At 40.3% G+C, this 22,286-nt stretch overlaps 1 protein-coding gene across 1 annotated transcript in view; it reads left to right on the top strand.

Moving 5' to 3' along the window:
- Window positions 1–22,286, top strand: part of FREM1 (FRAS1 related extracellular matrix 1) — a 173,481-nt gene that overhangs the window by 63,477 nt on the left and 87,718 nt on the right. Inside the window, exons 8-10 of the mRNA XM_011990854.1 lie at window positions 1,382–1,513; window positions 4,840–5,184; window positions 5,911–6,053. Coding sequence (XP_011846244.1) covers window positions 1,382–1,513; window positions 4,840–5,184; window positions 5,911–6,053 — 620 coding nt within the window. The remainder of the gene's footprint in view (window positions 1–1,381; window positions 1,514–4,839; window positions 5,185–5,910; window positions 6,054–22,286) is intronic.

The following is a 22,286-nucleotide window of genomic DNA, read 5'->3' as shown; positions in this document are numbered from 1 at the left end:
CTTCCTTCCTTCCTTCCTTCCTTCCTTCCTTCCTTCCTTCCTTCCTTTTCTCTCTCCCTCTCCTTTATATATGTATTAGCCCAATTTCCCTAGAAAACAGACCCCAAGGCAGATCAGATGTACTAACCCTATACTGAAAGCAAGAGTAAGGGGAGAAGCAAATAAAAAGGTGGCATAGCTGAGCTGGTCACAGCTTTACAGTAAGATAAAGCAGATTGCTCTGTAGTGTTGATGTCTCCAGGGAGAAGATGCAACCGCTGTGTCTGGGAAGAGTTGGAAGTGGGGTGGGGAAAAGGTCAACAATCTATTAATGGTCAGTTCTTTCCCATTTCCTGTCTTTAATGGGTTAAAGTTTACTTCAGTGGCTGTTAACTGTCCACATGCCCAGAGGGTGTTATCTGGCCCTTCTTAGCAGCCGTAGAACATATTTCCTGGGTCCCCTGGTGCAGGGCCTGATAAGCCACAAGGTTGGTCCTGCCGCCACCAGAGGGCAGTGGAGGTAGCCGGCTGCATCAGAAGATGAGGCAGTGGTGGCAGGAGGGCTTTACAATTTTGGAAACTGGGAATCCTCATGGGGCGGCTGCAGCTAGAGAACTGTCAGTTGGTCGAGGCCGGAGTGGTGGGTGAAGCTGGCAGATGTCAGAGAAGCATAAGATAGGTCCAGCAGCATGCTACCTTGCAATTCGACCAGCTTGCTCTGCTCCCTTTCAGGACTCTCTGTAATCTGTTGTAATATTGGAGTCAATAGTACTAAAAATAAAAATAGTACTAAAAATAAAAGCTACATTCCAGTTTCTTGAAAAGCTTTTAAAGATACAGTATTTAGATGGTTTCATGAGTGGAAATTCATTCATCTTTTCTTAAGCAGGCATGTTGGCATGTCACAGAACTTGCCAGTACCCTTTCCTTATCTTTTTTTTTTTTTTAAATTTAAGTTCTGGGATACGTGTGCTGAACATGCAGGTTTGTTACCTAGGTGCACATGTGCCATGGTGGTTTGCTACATCTATCAACCTGTCATCTAGGTTTTAAGCTCCACATGCTTTAGGTATTCATCCTAATGCTCTCTCTCCCCTTTCCCCCATACTCCCATACTCCCCTTTCCCCCATACCCCAGAACAGGTCCCAGTGTGTGATGTTCCCCTCCCTGTGTCCATGTGTTCTCATTGTTCAGCTCCCACTTATGAGTGAGAACATGTGGTGTTTGGTTTACTGTTCCCATGTTAGTTTGCTGAGGACGATGGTTTCCAGCTTCATCCATGTCCCCCGCAAAGGGCATGAACTCACTATTTTTTACGCTGCATAGTATTCCATGGTCCAATGTGCACATTTTCTTTATCCAGTCTATCATGCCAAAACCCTTTTCTCCTTTCTTTCACAGGTCTGAATCTCCTTGAGGGGCAGTCTCGAGCCATCACTTGGGAACAATTTCAGGTCGTCGACAATGACGACATTGGTGCTGTCCGGCTAGTCACTGTTGGTGGCCTGCAGCATGGATGGCTGACTTTAAGAGGTGAATGATCCAACTTGGTAACCTAGCAAAGAATCCAAAAGTATTTTCTTCAGAAGTACACGTATTTAACAGATATATGTAGCATCTCTTGGGCCCCATTTCTCAAGGAAATTGACAAATGCAGAAAATCTGGAGATCTTGAAACCATTGACTTTTGTGTTCAAGTGCTCTGATCAATGTCTAACCATTTATGAACAGTACCTTGTGCGTGGCTCATTGTTTAAACCTCAGTTTTGCTTTCTGGATGCCATGCAGGACTCCTTCTAAGTATACTCCTTAACTAGTTATTTTTTTTCCCAGTTGGAGGACAAAATGTTTTTTCTTTCTCTGCTTCAAACAAGTATATTGAAAAATTAGGCCAAGTGCAGCGGCTCATGCCTGTAATCCCCACATTTTGGGAGACTGAGGCGAGTGGATCATCTGAGGTCAGGAGTTCGAGACCAGCCTGACCAATATGGTAAAATCCCGTCTCTACTAAAAATACAAAAATTGGCCGGGCATGGTGGTAGGCATCTGTAGTCACAGCTACTTGGGAGGCTGAGACAGGAGAATTGCTTGAACCTGGGCAGCAGAGGTTGCAGTGAGCCAAGATCACGCCGCTGCACTCCAGCCTGGGTGACAAGGCAAGATTCCATCTCAAGAAAAAAAAAAGAAAGAAAAGAAAAATTAATGCTTAATGAATACTTCAGTAATAATGATGTTATGTTATTAGTAGTAGTTGTCATGGTTTAAAAGAAATAAATTTATAATTCTATGGGATGATAGTTAACAAGGTAATAATCCTAATAAAAGTAATATTTACACTTTATGATAAAATAAGTCATTCCTTATAATGAGCTCAGAGGATTTAATTCAGTTATCTTCTTAGTTTCCCTAACTGTAAAGCAGAAAGATAACTCTCAGGGAAAGTGATCAGGGAATTCTGGAATCAAAAACAAAATAATAAATGTGTGATAAATCCTACTACTTAATCCCAGGACAGTGGGAGGCCAGTTTAAATCTGGGTATACCAGTCAGGTTGGGTGTTCAGTTGTACGTAAGAGAAACCCAAGTGTAGTGGCTTGAAAATTAGTTATTTTCTTCATGTCTTTGAGGCTGGAAGACACAGAAGGAACAATGAAAGAAGTTATGGCATCTAAGTTTGCTCTATTTAACAAGTTTTCCTAGGAGCACAATACAACAATTTCCACTTAGATTTCTTTATCAAACTATGTCACATACAACTCCTCAGTGCAAGCGAGTCGAGAAGTCTGAGTATTTTTAAATGACTGTATTGCTATGCCAAATACAACTAGGATTCTAGTAGTGAGGAAGAAGCATAAAGTGGCTCTTGGGCAAGAAAGTGTTAAATAGTTTATTCCTCTAAGGTCTTTAACACAGCCACATGGTGTGAAGAGAGTACTGGGGTGCACCTGCCATTAAGAATTATAAGTCTTTGGCTGGCACAGTGGCTCATGGCTGTAATCCCAGCATTTCGGGAGGCTGAGACGGGCAGATCACTTGAGCTCAGGAGTTCGAGACCAGCCTGGCCAACATGGTGAAACCCCGTCTCTACTAAAAACACAAAAATAGCCCGGTGTGGTGATGTGTGCCTGAGTCCCAGCTACTCTGGAGGCTGAGGCAAGAGAATCGTTTGAACCCAGGAGGTGGAGGTTGCAATGAGCCGAGATCGCGCCACTGCACTCCAACCTGGGAGACAGAGGGAGACTCTGTCTCAAAAACAAAACAAACCAAACAAAACCAAACAAAACAAAAAAACAAAAAGAATTGTAAGTCTCTGAAGAAAAGAAAGCAATGTTTATTAATACTATACAGATGAAATGAAGAGTGGGAGAACATAATGCATTGATGGTCTGGGTTCAGAGGAGATAGAAAATAGTATAACCATTTATTAAGCATTTACTTTGTGACAGATACTGTGCAAAGCATTCTGTATGCTTTATCTTGTTTATCTCATATTAACTTTATGGTATTAGATACTATTATTATTCCCATTTTACAAATGGGTAACCTGAGACTTAGAACAACTGACTTATCTAAGGTAACACACCTAGAAAATGACAGAACTGGGATTTGAAACCAGTCTGTTAGATATCAGAGCTCTAGCTCTTGGTCTTTGAGCCAGTAATTTTCAAATAGGCTTGATAACACTGGTTGTTGCCTCCCTCCCACCCACCCCTGAATTTCTGATTCAGCAGGTCCAGAGTAAGTCCTGAGAATTTACATTTCTAAAACTTTCTAGATAGTACTGAGGTTGCTGGTTTGAGACCACTCCTCTAAGAACTGCTGCCATGTAGGATGGTAGCAATTAGCTGAAGAATAACCAACATTTATTGTAGGCTTACTGTTGCTTAAGTTCTCTCATTCTTGCTGTGGATTATGAGGTAAGTATTTGTATTAGTAAGGGTTCGCTAGAGAAATTAAGCCAACAGAATGTCTATCTATGTATCTATGCATCTATCTATCTACCTACCTGCCTACCTACCTACCTATCTATGAGGTGATTTATTATGGGAATTGGCTTATGTAATTGTGGAGGCTGAGAGGTTCCATGTTAGGCCATTGGAGAACCAGGAAAGCCCATGAAGTCGTGGGTATTAGTCTGAAGGCCCGAGAACCAGGGAAGCTGATGGTGTAACTCCCAGTCCAAAGCCAAAGGCTTGAGAAGCTGGGCAAGGGGAGTGAAGAGGGGTGAGTGTGGTAGGGAAGGTGAAGGGTGGAGGGACAAATGGGAGTGTTAGAGGGTGGCTGGTTTATGTTCCAGAGTTCAAAGGCCCAAGAGCCAGGAGCTCCAGTGTCAGAGGGAGGAAGATGGAAGGAAGTCTCAGCTCCAGAAGAAAGAGAGCATTCCCCTTTCCTCTTCCTTTTTGTTCTACTTAGTCCCTCAATGGATTGGGTGATGCCTGTCCACAGTGATGAGCGTGATCTTTTCTCAGTCTACTGATTCGAATGCTGATCACTTCAAGAAACACCCTCTTCACAGAGCCACCCAGCAGTAATATTTTACCAGTTGTCTGGGCATTCCTTAGCCCAGTCAAGTTGATGGAAAAAGTTAAAACCATCACAGTAGTATTATCCATGTTTTATAGATAAGTTTTATAAATTAAATACCTTGCTCAAATCTGCACAACTGATGAATGTTGGAGCCAGTATTCAAAACTAGATGTGTTGTCCCAGAACCCACTAACAATCTGTAGTTTTTCCAGGTGAGGGAAATACGGGCTGCACACTTTCCTTAGCAGCCTCTGTTGTATTGATGCTTTCCCCACAGCTGCTGCTTCTGCACTGCCTCGCTCAATCTGCTCCATCTCTGCTCTCTCCCTCAGGGGGCAAAGGATTTCTCTTCACCGTGGCTGATCTCCAGGCTGGAGTTGTTCGCTATCATCATGATGACAGCGATTCCACCAAAGACTTCGTGGTCTTCCGGATATTTGATGGCCATCACAGCATCCGTCACAAATTCCCCATCAACATCTTGCCCAAAGATGATAGTCCCCCATTCCTCATAACCAATGTTGTGATTGAACTGGAAGAGGGGCAGACTATCCTGATCCAGGGATCCATGCTGCGAGCTTCAGATGTGGACGGCAGTGATGACTACATCTTCTTCAATATCACGAAACCTCCACAGGCTGGAGAGATCATGAAGAAGCCAGGGCCAGGACTGATAGGTAAGTTCTGGGTAGTCAAGATCATTTGAATGGAATTCACTCTTCCGTGGAGAACCTACTATGCACCCTTCTGGGTTTGCTGACATTGTGTCAGAGTTTGTGCTAAGGTGAACATCAATTTTCTGAAGTAAGATAGTATTTTTATTCCCATTTTATAATGAGGAAGCCTGAGATTTAGGAAAGTTAATTTGATCTATCCAAGGTTGTGCATCTACAGATTTCCAGAGCTGAGCCTCATAGTAACCATTACTGTATGAAAAATTAAGTCAGCCAAGCAAGGTGATAGAACAAATTAGTCTAAAAGGAGATTTTTGGAATATTCTAGATTATTGATAATTTCATGAATAACATTTGTTTACATTTTGTTAGAATCACTTTGTAACTACTTCTTAAAGTGGGTAGATCCAGAGTTTGACAAAATAGGGATCAAATAAGTAGTTAGTGTTACTTTGCATATTTGAAATAAGAGTAAGTTTCTTGAAAATATTTTTCTAATGCTAATTTTTCCATATATCAAGACAGATGTAGCAAGTTTAGTTTTCCTGCTTTATTATTTATTATTTTTCTGCTTTATTATTTATCTTTGATGAAAGCATTTAATGCAGATTCCTTGGGGACATATAATATACTAGACAGATAAGACTTTTGAAGATAAGTCCAATATCATTGTCCCTCGATATTTGATAGGCTTGTACGAAAGTATGTGATGTTTTATGAACCCGATAGGCTATCCTGTCCCTGGCTTCCTTCAGAGGGATTTATTTAATGGAATCATTTATTATCGTCACTTTGGTGGAGAAATCTTTGAAGATTCTTTTCAATTTGTCCTGTGGGACAGCCATGAACCTCCAAATCTTTCAGTGCCACAGGTAAGAGACCGTTTCTGAACACTTTCCCAAAGTCTTGTGCACAGGTATCAATTCTAGGAGATGTGGTTAGAAACCACATGAAAACAGGTTTCAAGGTTTAAAAATTGAAAAACAATCGATTAAACAAAATTAAGCAGACTTCTTTGCAATAGGACTACTCAGATGTTTCCTTTTTGAAAGAGTTTTATATATATGTATGTATTCAGTGTTTCCAGCTCATTGAGCTATGGGACCCTTTTATGTAGAGCAGCTCACAAAATTTGCTTGTCTCCAGACACTCAAGAAAACATTTATTCTGTATGTGATGATTAAATTATAGGCTCCAGAGTGAGGCTGCCTGAGTTTCCCTCTTGATCTTGACACTGACTGACTGGTCAGCCCATGCCCCAGTTTCCTCGTCTGTAAAACCGATAATAATAGAACCTTCCTTTAGAGTTATTGTGAAGGTGAGATAATACATATGAAGTACTGAGAACATTTTGGTACATGGGAAACACTCAATAAATACATTAGCTATTATTTATTGTTGTCTTTAAAGATCTAAGAGTCTCTTACTACCACTAGAGGATATAATTTAAATGTGTAGAATGTAGAAATAAGTTTAAGCAAACATTGCCATATAGAAATTACAGAAAGTGGAGTCAGGGTAGTGTCTGGACAACTATAATAGACTCCTTGAAAGGAGAGGCTGGTTGATAATAGAGATTTTAAAAAACGACAGCTGAAATTAAGTAATCACCTACTGATATGGTTTGGCTGTGTCCCCACCCAAATCTTATCTTGAATTGTAACTCCCACAATTCCCACGTGTCATAGGAGGAACCTGTGGGAGGTAATTGAATCATGGGGGCGGGTTTTGCTGTGCTGTTCTCGTGATAGTAAGTCTCACGAGATCTGATGGTTTTAAAAACAGGTGTTCCCCCTGTGCAAACGTGCTCTCTCTCTTTGTCTGCTGTCGTCCATGTAAGACGCGACTTGATCCCTTTTGCCGTGAATGTGAGACCTCCCCAGCCATGTGGAACTATACGTCCATTAAATCTCTTTCTTTTGTAAATTGCCCGGTCTCGGGTATGTCTTTATTAGCAGTGTGAGAACAGGCTAATACACCTACTTTGTACAGTACTTTTTGCTAGGCATTTTGTACCTGTTATCTTGGAAGATAGCCTGTATATGGATCCAAGCAAATCTCCAACCTGTTCTAGAATGACTGCTTAAAGCAAGTGTCCTATTTGTCACATAATGCCTTCCCATAATGTCACAGACACTGACGTTAGCTAATGCATAGATGATTGAGCTATTCATCTGTGGCTAAGAAGAGTGTAACAGAAGGAGATGATCAGAAAGAATGATTTCAGAGAGCTCAGAAATGGAAGGCAGTAGGTGATCCCTATTAAGAAGGAATAGAGAATGAATGAGAAAACTCGGTTCATCTGCTCTTTGACTAACAGGTCAGTTCCTTTTCAAATAACACCTCCCTCTTTTTATCAATGTATTATATGTCATTTTTAGATTAAATTTTTGTTTGAAACCTTAGTTGATTTGATAGTTCAAAATGGTAACAGTTAATAGGATTTACTTCTAAATCTTCTGTGTATCCAATCTGAGTTATGTTTCTGATAAGGATACCATATCACTTTTAGCAGCCTAGGGGCCTTTTTAAAAATGAAAATTTCTGGACTTCTTTTTTATTCTTTTGTTGTTATATATTTTATAAATCATGTTCTTCATATACACAAATATAGATGTCAGATTTCTCTGTAATGAAAACTTTAGTGCAACATAATTATTTCTGAATCTGGGCAAATTGGTCGAACTAAACTGTAGATCTAGTTACAAGTTTATTCCCTGTGTTGGATAGGTTTCTAAAGATGCTTAAGTTTTTCTCTGCTTTCATCTTCTTAATTTATGTCAGAAGGAGAAAGAGAGTGGGGCAGAGGGAGATCTACAAATTTGCTCTCTTCATTAGCCTGTATCTTTGGCCCCTAAATATTTATCCAGTTCAGACCTGTGTCTACTTCTCTACCTGACATCTTTACGTGTATGTATCATCAGCATTTTAAATTCATTATGACCAAAATACATTTAGCATGTGTCCCTAAAAACTTGCACAAAATAACTAGCTGGAATCTCTGAAGTCATCCCTGACTCCTTTCTCTAATGTCAGCACAACCAATCAGTCAGCAGGTTTACTAAATCTGCTTGATGAGTTTCTCTGATCGATCTCTACTTCCCCACCGCATTGCCATTGCTTCAGCTCAACCTTCGTCTTTTCTGGACTAGATTATCCTCAGAACCCCTCCCGTGGCCTTTTACAAATAGAGGTGATTAACCAAATCCTTATAGTTGCGATGAATTAAAGCTCATTAATATAATAGCAGTATTCTTAGTGAAATTAATCTAGCATCTGTTTTTCCCATTCTCCCTCTTCTGGTTGGTGGTAGCTTTGTCTTAGTTCCTCTCCAGACTATGGACTTGCTCTCAGCTCTAACATCACCTGTTCCAAGAATCCTCTGACGACCCCATTCCACAAACCCTCAAGCTGGATCAGCTTATCCTTTTATACGCTCTGGCATCTGTTTGCATGTATCTTTGTTGTTGAACTTTCTATAAAGTAAGACCACGATTTCTTTTATTGGAGCAACTCTGATCTCCTTGATAGCAGGGACCCAGAATTATTCATTTCAATGTTTCTAGACCTAGGTGTCTGACTCAGTGTAGACCCTGACGAACTGCTTATTGATCACAAAATGAATTCTGGTTCTTTCAAGTTTTACTGAAACTGGGAGGAGATAAAACCCAAATATTTGATAGAGACTAGGGAGGGAGGGAGATGGGGAGGTAATAAGTGTAAAGCTTTATTCTTCAGAGTTTCTAGAAATGAGTGCGTGCATGCCAATGAAACAAGTATTGTGTGTGTGCGTGTGTGCGCGCTAGCAAGCATTTTTATATTTAAAGCTCTGATATTATCAGTGAAACTCCAATATTTGAGGAGCTCAAATGATTATCTGATCTATTTGATGTTTACATTCTCAATTTGGACAAGTATCTAGTCATGTCCTACAAATAAAAATAGATTTAAAATATTCAACAAAATTAGTAACTTTCAGCTGCTCAACTAGAAGTCCAGATAAGATGATTACTTGCTTTTGTGATCAGAAGATTCCATGGTTTTGATTTTTTTTGACGTAATGGAAGCACAGATGAGCAATGTCAGTTCTGTCTACAACAATGGCATTCAGAATACGCAATTTGAAAATGATGAGAATTCCTTTTGAAATTGACACACAAAGCAAAACTAAAATATGGTTAAGCTTTTTCTATGACATAAAAAAGGCTAGAACTTCAGCTCAGCCACCTACAAGCTGTGCCCCCTGGGGCAAATCACTTAACCCCTTTGGGGCTCAGGTTTTTTCTCTGAACATTGGGAATAATAACCATGGCTATTATTAGTAAAGTGCTATCTGGATCACACAAGAAAGCTAGTAGAACAGTGAGTACACAGTACTTAGTAGGTGCTAATAAATTAATTCCCTGTCTCTATCCTTTCATGACTGTTGCCAAAGTTTACGGCATGTTTACCCATTATGAAGCATTTAGTAATTAAAAATTAAATCCAGTTATCAAAATAAATACAATGGCAGTCATTTTTCTATTCTCCTGGAGTCAGTGTCATGATTTTTCCCCCCAATTATAGTGTTTCACTAATCTACAAAGTTCAGAAATTCTCTGTGGGACCTCCCAGCCATAGTGTGGATCAGTGAGGCTCTACTTAATTGGAAAACTGGATTTAATAAGGAAACAATAGTTATTGTGCCTGCAAAGAGACCATTTTCCATGCTAATTTATTCTCCAATGTGTTCTTTGTGTAAAAAGAATGTACAGCATGCTTTTTTATACTCCTGTAATAATTTTTGGTGGGCATATTTGTGTGTGTGTGTGTGTGTGTGTGTGTGTGTGTGTGTGTGTGTGGTTTTAAGGAGCGGAGAGTTTAATATGCAAAACGGGGAAGAAGGAAGGGAGAAGACAGAAGGAAGAACCTCCCCTGTACAGAGACAGATGGGGGAGTGGCTCCAAAGCTGAAAGAAGAGATCCCCAGGTGTCGTGGACACCAGCCAGGTACATATGCAGAGGCTGGAGGAGGCGGTGTCCGATTTGCATAGAGCTCGGGGAATAAGTTTGACCAGGCATGTCATTCACATAGCCCGCAAAAAAGCTGGTCCTCCCACCCTACCTTTTAATATGCAAATGCAGGGCGCCATGATTTCTACACACGTGGGGATATGTGGGGGTGGCCGTGTTGCCAAGAGTATGTGGGCCAGGGACAAGAAGGCCAAGGGAATTGCCATGTTGGGTGGACCCAGTTTCTAAAAGTCAGCATTGGCATATAAAAGGTTGCCCACCTGGCTCTAAGAGCTGGGGCTTTACAAGAAAATTTTCCGGATATGCTTTAAAAGATGAAAACTACCCAAGGACCCCTTTTCCTCTCTATCTGCCTAAAATAATTTCTTTTTCTTAGTAACTCCTACCACATTCCTCCCTGTGGCGATATCACACTAACTGCAGTTAGGGGGTTTTGGGCGAAGACTCTTTCTGGCTACTTCCAATTTAAAAGGGATGTGGAATGGGGAACAGCAGTTAGGGCTCCTCCTGGGGTTGATTTAAGGGTCCTGGGAAGAATGGCATGTCCATGTGTGGTTCAGTTTGCAGCGCCATTTACAGTTTGATTGCTTTTAGGCGAGAAGAAACAATTTGAGTTATAGTACTGAAAATACAGCGTCCAAATATCAATTCAAGACATACAAGCAAGAGAGGGCTTAATAAAGGGGTTAACCAATTCCATGAAGAAGACTGGAATTTCTTAAAGAGGGATTGTAGCCACCCAGGGCTGAAGCCGGCATTTCCCCTGAGCCTGTTAATAATTTTGATTTGATTTTTAAGCACCTGTAGATTTTCCTTTCCTTTACTAGGTGTTAATCCAAAAGCAGCATGTTTCATTTAAAAGTGCGTCACTAAACCCAATAAAAAAATCCTAGGAGACTTAGTGATAGTAAAACTTTTATGCTTCCTTTTTGTCAGTAACTATTATCCCGGTTATAAGGATAATGATAAAGCAAAATACAACAGCAATGAAAACTCTGTCGGATATTTTAGTTAGAAGGTGCTGCTACCATGTATAACCCTATTGCAAATAGTAGAGTGAGGACAGCAGTTCCCACAAGTGTGGTGTGGTAGACAATTTCCATTTAAAATTTTACTTGCCAAGATACAGAATTCCCCTTTGGGGGTCTATGAAGTTCCTTGCTTTTATTTTCCCAAACAAAGAAAGCTCAGAGTTATGGGCACCTTACTCACTTTCCTTACCTGGCAGAATTTGCAAAGTAGTTGCCCAGAACTAGCATATTGATTCACATTTTTACATTACCCATCCTTTTTTTTTTTTTTTCTAAGCTGCAGATCATCACTTGATTCACAGATTAGTCTAAAATGTAGGCAAAAAGTTTAAAAACAATGAGACTAGGATTTAATGACAAATTTATGATAAGCTTTGGAGCAAAATTTTTCTCTTCAGTCCTCATTTTTGGTAAAAAGTAATTATGAATGAACTTTAGTCTTATGGTTGGCCTGATTATTTGCATAAAGTGCAGCAAGAATGGTTATTTTTACATAGGCCTTTTGGATTGGCTTTGATGAAACTCTGTTTCACAAGGAATTTCAGATAAGACTTTTAAAGCCAAGCCCAGCCATGGGTTTGTATCCTCTAATACCTGTGAGTTGGGTGATCCTTTCCTCTTGAGGTCCCAAGATACACTCAGAGCTTCCAGACCTATTAGAAAGTGACATTCTTTACTGACCACAGGTCAGGAACCCTGTGTGGGGACTGTATAGACAAGGTAGGAGGCCAGTTCTCCCCAAGGGGCTTTAATTAGCTCTACATGTCAAACTTGATTCCTTAAAGGGAAACACACTCTTTCAGTCAAAGCCTTGATAAAATAACCGGTTTTCCAATTGTGTCCTGTTGACAAAGAAAAATGGATTCTTACTGCACTGATGCAAACAACTTTATTGCCATAAGAGTACTTATAGATAGTCTACAGATTCTAGAGGAACCAGGCGGAGAAAAATGAACATGCTCCAAATTTTGTTTACAGGAGAATACCTTACTTAATTATTAAAGGCTGTAAATTGTTTAAAATAAGTTTCCTTGACTCTGAAAAACTAAACAAGGATTAGCAGTATTCCAAACAAAAGTCAAAAAGTTTGCTTTAACTTTCTCAGTGCTTAGTTAAATTTTGTTTTGCTTGATATTTGTGAACATGTCAGGTTTTTAGGAGTCCCGTAGATTCTCCCTCTATTTCAGTGTTACAATCTTCAAAGCTATTAATAACCTGCATTTGAGAACACCTGTTAAAGTCCTTAATATAGCTCGATTATAAACCATCTTTTGAGAAGGAACAAAGCGAGACAACAATTGTCTGTGGATGGCAACATTTCCAGGATAGTTACAGTTAAAAACATGACTGGGAAAGAACTTTATTTATCTTTGTGGTTTACAATAACTTTACCCTTAATTATGATTGATAGCATATACTTAGGCATTAGAATTTTAGACAACCCATACAATTTTTGAACATATATTAGTGTTCACCAAAATGTAACTTAAAGAAGATTGGACATCATTTTGGCAATCTCAAGTGACTAAACATGTCAAATAATCCTGTTTACCTCTTTTCTGAAGGTTTCAGGGGCCTCTGAACCATCCAAAAAGCCAGGCATCAGGAAGGATAATTTCTAGATTGCCATAAATTATTTTGCCAAAATGATGACTCAAAAGGCAAAAACATTTTATTAGTCTTTACTGTGACATGAAAATTCTGTTTAAAGCTAAATTTTACCCTTGCATTAGTTTATTTGTTCAAATGAAAACTTATAGATTATTCCATTTTATCTTAATCAGTTTGACCATGAGGTGAAATTTTTACAACCTTTTATAACCCTTTTACTAAAGGACAGAGTAGTGTCTTAAGACTTCTTACTGTGCTTTTATTTCAATGGTTAATGTATGAAAAGACCATATAGATACCATGGGAGAAGATGGTGTAATGCTTCTACCATGCATTTCCTTTCGAGGCAAACCAAAGCCAATTGGCTTATTTTGTAATCAGCCCATCCCTGATGGGAGTCTCATCTCTCAATGTAGGGTTGGGATGTTGCCTTATTTTCCAGGTGGCTAAGAGCATGCTTGTCTGATTTATAACTACTATTAGCCATCCCTTACAGTGTATTTTCTACGTAGTTATTACCAAAGCTCTCTCATAATGCGAAGTAATTTCTGATACTCCCAAAACTCAAACCATCAGATAACACAATGCAAAACAGAACAGAGCCTTTGATTTTGAGAGGGATAATTTCCTTTTAATTCCTGGGGTTTTATGAGGAAAACAGAGGTTTGTTTTTGTTTATTTATTTGTTTATTTTTTCCCAAAACAGGGTCTGTGGCACCTCCTCTGTTTTTCCCAAGGAGTCCCATGCTACCAGAAGTTATCTTAGAGCCTTCCAGGCATGCATTAAGAGTGATAAGACAAAAAATGGAGAAAAATAACTCAGTTGACTGAGAAGAAAAGAGCCTTTTTCCAGAAAAGCAACATCCAAAAAAAGAAAAACATAAAGGCCTTTTAAATATACCTATAACTTGAATATCCACTCTTAATTAAGCTGAGCACCCTTTAAGAAAATCCTTTTAAATCCCTTGTTACTTGACTTTAGCTATACCAAGCAGTTAAGATTTTCAGCTTTTGAACTTTACAAAAAAAAGTAACCTTGCAGATGAAATCAATGAGCCTTAATTAGGTTATGACTTAACCATGAGTGTACAAGGTATTTTCAAAGGAGTGATAGGCCGCTTTTGAAACTACCATTGCAAAATTGCGACTGAGACAGTGAAAGAGATCTGACCCAAACAACTCCATTTTTTTTCAGCCCCTAGGCTGTCCTTGACCATCCCTGAGTGCAGGCTGAACCAGCTTTGGAAGGAGCCTGGTTTACAGTCTGTAGTCTAAAACAAAGATGGTAACAGCTGATTCCCAAGATGTACTTCCCTCTTGCCTGGGGAAGATTAGAAACCATGGCCCAGGAGCCATGCAGCTGGAGGCTACAAGATTTTGACCCTCCCTAAACCACTCTTAAGATCAGGGCTTAAGATATTTTGTAAACCCAGCCCTTGATGGATCAGCTGGCACCACCCAGAGTGACAAACTGGCTTACTTGATTTTGTGGCCCTTACCCAGGAACTGACAGCACAAGAAGACAGCCACCACTGTAAAATGGTAGAGACTAAAACAAAGTATTGCCACGTGGTTACAGATTATGTTCCTAAGGACATGAAGCAAGATGGAGGCCTGTAGCCAAGTTTGTTACTGACTGTTCTGCTGGGCTGGCTTGAACAGCAGACCTATGGGGTCCTGGGCCTGCATCCTAACCTAAGATACCTTTTCTTTGATAGAACCATATAGAAAGACACACAAAGCACACAAGATTGTTTACAGCTTAAGACCAACCTTACAAATCCTTTTTTATTAATTATACATTTACGGAGAACATCAACAGTGATCCTTATTATCCCTTGTTCTGGTTTGCACAGGGAGAGAAGCCAAAAGCCCAGCTGGTAAGAAATTTTTACCCTTTTGTCAGCATTTCAGGCTTCTGGGTTCCCTTCCCCCTAGCTCAACTCTATGTCAAGTGTTTTAAGGTTTGGAAAATTAATTTTTCCCAGGTTGTAAGAACATGATAAAAGAGATAGAAGCCATTTTAAACTACAAAAGAAGGAAAAACATCGTAGAAAGGAATTCAATTAGGGCTGTTAAGAGGTATTGCCTCTCTTCCTATTGGGAATTGTGTTTCCCCTATTTCTTTGCCTTCCCTGTTTTTTCTTTTCCCTTTTGGCCTACTGTAGAAGACATATTGCTTATCTCCAAACTTCTCTTCTGCTTACGGAGCTGCCTGTTTTAGCTGCAGTGAGGGTTTGCTAAGTCTGTGTAAGGTCAAATACTTAAGTTAAATTTTAGAAAGCTTCTATATACCTATTAGGGTTGTTAGAAAATTGGCCTAAGTCTCCCTTTACTTGCCTAAGGTCCTGCAATGAGAAGGGAACTTGAAGGGGCCCCACATAAAGAGGCCCCTCAGATGACTTCCCTGAAAGTTACCTTTTTAATTTTAGAAAACTGTTTTCCCTGGGCCTGCCTGATATGGCTGCAAAAGAAAATAAGCCACTTTTTCTTCAAAGTTCCAAGGTCGAAGGAGTCCCAGTGCTTCAAAATACACTCTAGGGGAGTGCATGTTGAAGACAATCTGTTACTCATCTAGAAAGAGAAGTGAGAATAAAAGCATCCTTTTAGTCTCCTTCCTTTTGGTATGTGATCCAGGATGGAGATGAAAACAGTAGAGGGCGTCCCCCCAACTATTTTCTGTCTGTCACTCCTGGATTCCCAGCACCCGCTTAAATGTGCTGCATGTGACTGCAGGCGTGACCCTCCAAGCCATGGCACCAGAGGAACTGAGTGTTGGGTCTTAGTCACGCTGTCCCCAAGCAATCAGTTCTCTGCCTTTTATTTCCCTTTGACTTCCTAGACTTGCATGGCCTGTGTGCCTTCCAAAAAATGGATTCCAATAAAATGATGTAATTGGGCAAGGCCCCTTTAAGGGAGGGAGCATGCTAGATTGAACTCTATATCCTGCTATTATAGCCCATGCTATAATAGCCCATTTACCCATAGAAAAATGGTTCTGGTTAACTTCCAGACTTAAAATACCCTTACTAATTAAGTACTGTCTTAATAGGAGACAAAATAGGTACCTTAAAGGAATGTAGGAACCGAATGGCGGTTTTCCTGCCAGTGGGACAATATCGAGATTAAAATTTGGCTACAGAAGATGTTTTACTCTTAATTGTTAAAAGCAGAAACTTTCCATTCACAGAAGAGGCCTAGAGCCTGATTTCTACTAGGTGGCTTAGAAATACCATGTGCTCGCCGGAGAAGTGGTATCAAGTAACCTCACCGCAGGGGAAAAGAAGAAAACCCTGTTCCTAGACCATAAAAATCCTTGCACATTTCACGCAGAGAAAGAGTAAGAGGCTGCAGATAGAAAGGGAAGATGACTTTTGCAACAGGATAGTTGAGGTTCTCTGCCAACACCCAGAATGGGCTGTTGGAGGCTGTGTCCGGTCCAGAGGCCTTTGAATCACACCTGGCCAGAAATTCTCAGTTGCCTCAGAACTTTTCCCAGCCTCATGTGATGGCAAGGTCTCCCGTGAAAAGAAGCTAGATCAAGCATGGCCAACAGTCCCAGTACCTGTGGGTAATGGGGAGTTCTGCCCCTTCTCCCTAGCAAGCCTTATGTCCGTGACTTGAGTACGGCAGCCAACACTAAGTGTGTGTACTAGGTTGACGGATGCCTGTTGATTTATTTGATTTATTTTAATATAGAGGCAAAGAGTGCCTCGGAATGACAGAATAGATTTTAAGCTTGCTCCCACACTCACCTCTCCAATGAAGGCTGTACCTCAGATTCCCGGCCAATGCACCAAAGTGATATGGCTTTGATGAGTGAAGGAACACCAAGGTTCTTGGTCCTCATGCTAGTTTAGATAAAATGACATGGACACACGTGGAGTGATTTTAAGGAGTGGAGCATTTAATAGGCAAGAAGGAAGGGAGAAGACAGACGGAAGAAGCTCCCCCATACAGAAACAGAGCTGTGGGGCTCCAAAGCTGAAAGAGGAGGTCTCCCGGTGGGCACATTTTTTTAAACATGCTTGATGATGGCCTAAGTTGATATGTCTTTACATATTTATGCATGTTCCAACAGTTATCATTCTGTGGGTGAGAAAAGTCCCATTTCAGCAAACTCCATTGAGAAAGAAAGTGTTCTCAATGTACTGAAATTTGATTGTAATAAAAGCATTATTAAACACCCAATCCCAGGCAAACAGTAGAAAACTAGTGCTCAAATCAATTGCTGGGCTCCTGCTTGCTGGCGTCCCCCATGTCCCTCCAGCCTGCTTATAGCTACAGACTTATAAGGAATCAGAATATAAAGTGATAAATCCGTATACAAAATGACAAAACCTGACCTTGATCCTCATATTCAGGCTCACAATGTGATACTCCACCAGCTGGTATCTGACTTTATTGTGGGAACGGGTTCTTCATCCCTTCTGTGCCCTGATTCTTTGATTTCTGCTAGCTCGCTCTTTTGCATCTTCCTTTGAAGCTATCCAGTGCTATTTCTCACCCCCAGAAACTACTTACACTGTTAGTTTTGCCCACCAACTTTCTTCTCTGACTTGTGGTAAATGTGCACCCCCAGTGCTTGTTCTCTCATCTGGTCACGTTTCATTTCTCCCTTCCACTTCACCCATGTGCTTTTGTGTCACCTTCTTCCATTCTTTCCTCATTTTCTAGTCTTCTTTCTGCATCTCTCATCTATCTTTATTTTTATTCTCCCTTTTGCTTCTAATATTGCTCTCTCTTGGATTAAGATCTCTTAAGGCTTAAGCTCTGTAAAGCTGTCTACCAAGTAGAATAGAGTTGGAAATGTTTTTCAAAAGCAAGTTGAGTGAGTAAAGCTGTCTTAGTCCATTTTGTACTGCTATAACAGAGTACTACAGACTGGATAATTTATAAACAATAGAAATTTATTTGGCTCATGGTTCTGGAGGTTGGAAGGTCCAAGATCAATGAACTACATCTTGTGAGGGCCTTCTTACGACATCCTAATAGAGTGGAAAACATCATGTGGGTGAGACAGAGCAAGAGCTCGAACTTGCAGACTCAAGTCCTTTTATAAAGATCACTAACCCATTCATGAGGGTGGAGCCCTCATGACAGTCATGGCAACCAAGATAGAAAGAGTTCATGGGGCAGGCTTTTGTAAAGACTCATGATGCCAGGCAAAGTACCATTTCTGGACAGAGTAATTAATAGCTTTTCCACAACCAATCATGGATTATTGTAAAAAAGAAATGTGATGATAAAAGTTGTTTGGTGAGTCCTTCTTACCCTCTAGCATGCTATAAACCTCTGAGTGTAGTTTTAAGACTTAAAATCTCAAACAGGACATGTTGACTTTATTCAGTTTGCAAACATTAATAAAGTGCCTCCTACCTATGAAAAAATTGTGCTAGATGTTGTGGAGATACACAGATGAATGTAATATTAAGCACCTACTATGTGCCAGACATTTTACCTACATATTAATATTTGATCCTGATAACAACTCTGTGAGATTGTTAGTATTATGCTTAACTTACTAATAAGAAAATTGACCCTAAAAGGATAAGTAACTTGTTCAAGGTTAAATAGCTGCTAGTAAGTGGTATACTCAGGACTGTAACTGTACTGTCAAATTCCATGTGGTTTACACCATATTGTAATGCTGGTCTCATGGAACTTTCAGTCTGGGAGAGAGACTCATTTGTAAACTAACTAGTAATACAAAACAATGGAATAAGTATGCTAGTTGGGGGACGCTTAAGATTGTTTAATCTGCTATAACAGGATAAATGACTGCATAATTTAGAAATAATAGAAATTTATTCAACACAAAAGAAAGTCTAAAATCTCATTTAGTATATATTTGTGTACTAAATCAGGTATGGATGAGACTTCAGGTACAACTCATCCTGAAACAAAGTTCCCCTCCAGCTGTGAGTACATAAAATCAAACAAGTTACATGCTTCTAAAATACAGTGGAGGGACAGGTATAGGATAGACATTCCTGTTCCAAAAGGGAGAAATAGGAAAGAAGAAAGGATCCAAAACTCAACAGGGCAAACAACATTAAGTCTTGAGGCTTGTGAATAATCGTCTTTGACTCTATGTTCTGCCTTCTGGACATGCTGGGGTAGGCTTAATTCCACCTTTATGGCTTTTCTGGGTACAGCCCATGCAACAGCTGTCAGAGTTTGGCGTCAGGTGCCTGAGGCTTTCCTAGATGGCATTGCACATTGGTGGTCTCTGCGGTGGCCCTGACCCCATGGCTCTGCTGGGCATTGCCCTAGTGGGTGCTGTCTGCAGCAGCCCTGCACCTGAGGCAACTCTGCCTGAGTCCCAGGGCTCTCTGAGGCATCTCTTGAAATCTAAGTGGAGGCAGCTCTGTTTTCACAGCTCCTGCACTCTGCACACAAGCAGAGTTGGTATTTGTACCAAGGCCTACTGCTTGTGTTCTCTAGAGTGGTGGCTCAAGTGGTTCCTGGGCCTGCTTGAGCCACAGGGACGATTGCATCAGAATGCAGGGAGCAGAAACTTCAGGCAGTGCTGGGCAGAGACCCCACAGGTCCCTCCCTTGAAACCATTCTGTCCTCAAGGCCCTGGCGTTCTGAACCTGTGATGGGAATGGTGGCCTGTTGTCTAAAATACCTTCAGGGTCATTTTTCCATTGTCTTGGTAAATAGCAACTGGTTTCTTTCTGTTCATACTAATCTCTTTATCATATAGGCACTTGGTCACACGTTTTGTGGCCTCTCCTAAAGATGCTTTTTTGTTCTTTATATGGGCAGGCTGAGAATTTTTCCAGTCTTTAAGTTCTGCTTTCCCTTTGATGAAAAATTCTGGCTTTAGTTCATTTCTCCCTTCTTGTATTTTACTATAAGACGTCAAGAAAAGCCATGCAACATGCTCAACTCTTGCTTGGTTATTTCTTCCACCACATATCCTACCTCATCCCTGCTCAGTTCTGCCTTACATAAAGTGTTAGAACACAGGCACCATTCAGCCAAGTTCTTTGCCACTTTATAACAAGATCTTTCCTCCAGTTTCCAATAAGACATTCCTCATTTCCATCTAAGACCTTATCAGAAGGGCCTTTACTGTTTGTATGTCTACCAATGTTGTGATTATGACAACTTAGGTAATCTCTAAGAAGATTGAGGCTCTGTCTATAGCCCACCTCTTCTGAGTCTTCACCAAATTGCCCTTTATGATCTATTCACAGCAATATAGGCTTTTTCTAACACACTTCTCCAAATTCTTCCAGTCTGTACACATTACCCAGTTCTAAAGCCACTTTCACATTTTCAGGTATTTCAGTACCTATCTCTGTCTTAGTCCATTTGTGCTGCTATGGCAAAATACTTGAGACTGGGTAATGTATAAATAATAGAAATTTATTTCTCACAGTTCTGGCAGCCGGGAAGTCCAAGACCGGGTTGCCAGCATGTTTTGTGTCTGATGAGGGCTGCTCTCTGCTTTCAAGATGGTGCCTTGTTGCTGTATCCTCCAGAGGGAACAAATGCTGTGTCCTCACACAGCAAAAGGGATAGAAGATGAATTCACTCCCTCAAGCCCTTTTATAAGGCACGAGTTGATTCATGAGGGTGATTAGATGCTCATGAATTCAACCTCGTGGTCCAGTTGCTACTAATGGCCCTGCCTCTTACTAATTTTGTGTTGGGAATTAAGTTTCAACATAAATTCCAGAGAAAACACAAACATTCAAACCATACCAAGGGGTAAGTAAAATTCATGAATAATTCCAACTGAAAAACTGGAGAAAGATCTAAGAAGAGCCTTTAAGGGTGAGAAGGACTCAGATTGCTGGATAAAACAGGAGAAAAGCATTCTCGATTGAAGAAGCAACATGATCCATGGAAGTATGGTCGAGGACCAGTACATGGTCAGTCCATTGTGTGCAATTAGAGTGTTGGGTTGATTTTAAAAGGTAGTAAAAGATGTTGAAAGGTTGCTGGGTGGTGGCTCATGCCTGTAATCCCAGTACTTTGGGAGGCCAAGGAGGGCAGATCACTTGAAGTCAGGAGTTCAAGACCATACTGGCTGACATGGTGAAACCCCATCTCTACTAAATATGCAAAAATTTGCCGGGTGTGATGGTGGGCGCCTATAGTCCCAGCTACTCAGGAGGCTGAGGCAGGAGAATGGTGTGAAGCTGGGAGGCAGAGTTTACAGTGAGCTAAGATCACGCCACTGCACTCCAGCCTGGGTGACAGTGCAAGACTCCTCAAAAAAAAAAAAAAAAAAAGAGATAAGGTTGAGAAACAGAGTGTATATGGAAAGTCTTGGATGCCATGCTAAGGAGTTTGGATATTCTATAAATAATTCCACACTTTTTGAGCAGTTGTTTTAATATTTTTTAAGGGGTGAATTAACTTATTTGATTTGTACTTTTTTGAAGATAACACTAGAGGTATGAAAAGTCTAGATTAGCTCTTGGATTTAGGGCTAACAGACAGCTATTGCAATAATGTAAGGATGAAATTATGAAAGGTAGGCCAGTAGCAATGGGAATGACACTTGGGCGTGGGATGTAGAGTATGGTCACTGCATAGGAAATTTTATAAGTAGAAACTCTGGGACTGGGTGATGTGTTATATGTGGGTGGAGAAAGAGGAACCAAAATTCATGTCAACGTTTCTAAGATTGATGACTGAATGTAGGGAAGTATCAAAGAAGGCACCGGTTGTTGGTAGAAGAGAGATGTAAAAATAAAACCAAGAACATATTTTGTGTTTTATACGCCCATTCTGTAGGACTCATGACTGGATTCACTATAATTGTGAAATATATATATGTGTGTATATATTTGTATATATATATTTTTTTGAGGTGGAGTCTCATTCTTGTCATCCAGGCTGGAATATAATGGCGTAATCTCGGCCCACTGCAACCTCCTCCTCTGGGATTCAAGCAGTTCTCCTGCCTCAGCCTCCCAAGTAGCTGGGATTACAGGCATCCACCACCACACCCAACTAATTTTTGTATTTTTAGTAGAGACAGGGTTTCACCATGTTGGCCAGGCTGGTCTTGAACTCCTGGCTTCAGGTGATCCACCCACCTTGGCCTCCCAAAGTGCTGGGATTACAGGGGTGAGTCACCGCATCTGACCTGTAATAATTATCTTCTTAAAATATAATATTAAATGAGTAAAAGATTTCCATTTTTTGGCCCACACTCTTAATAGCTCCTGAATCATTTGACAGAAGTGTATTATAAATGACGTTTTTGAAATTATCTTAACTGTGACTAGGTGATTGTGTGGCATTTTCTTTGCCTTTTTTTTTTTTTTTTTTTTTATTATTTTTTTTTTTTGTTATTTCAAATTAATGGTACAGACATTTTTATTCCTGGTGGCAACAATCCATATCACTCCAGTGGATGACCAGCTTCCAAAAGAGGCTCCTGGAGTTTCTCGGCATTTGGTTGTCAAGGAAACTGAGGTGG

This window comes from Mandrillus leucophaeus, unplaced genomic scaffold (genome assembly GCF_000951045.1).
Source record: "Mandrillus leucophaeus isolate KB7577 unplaced genomic scaffold, Mleu.le_1.0 Scaffold384, whole genome shotgun sequence".
Classification (NCBI taxonomy): domain Eukaryota; kingdom Metazoa; phylum Chordata; class Mammalia; order Primates; family Cercopithecidae; genus Mandrillus; species Mandrillus leucophaeus.
This window is presented reverse-complemented; position numbering and strand designations above follow the sequence as displayed.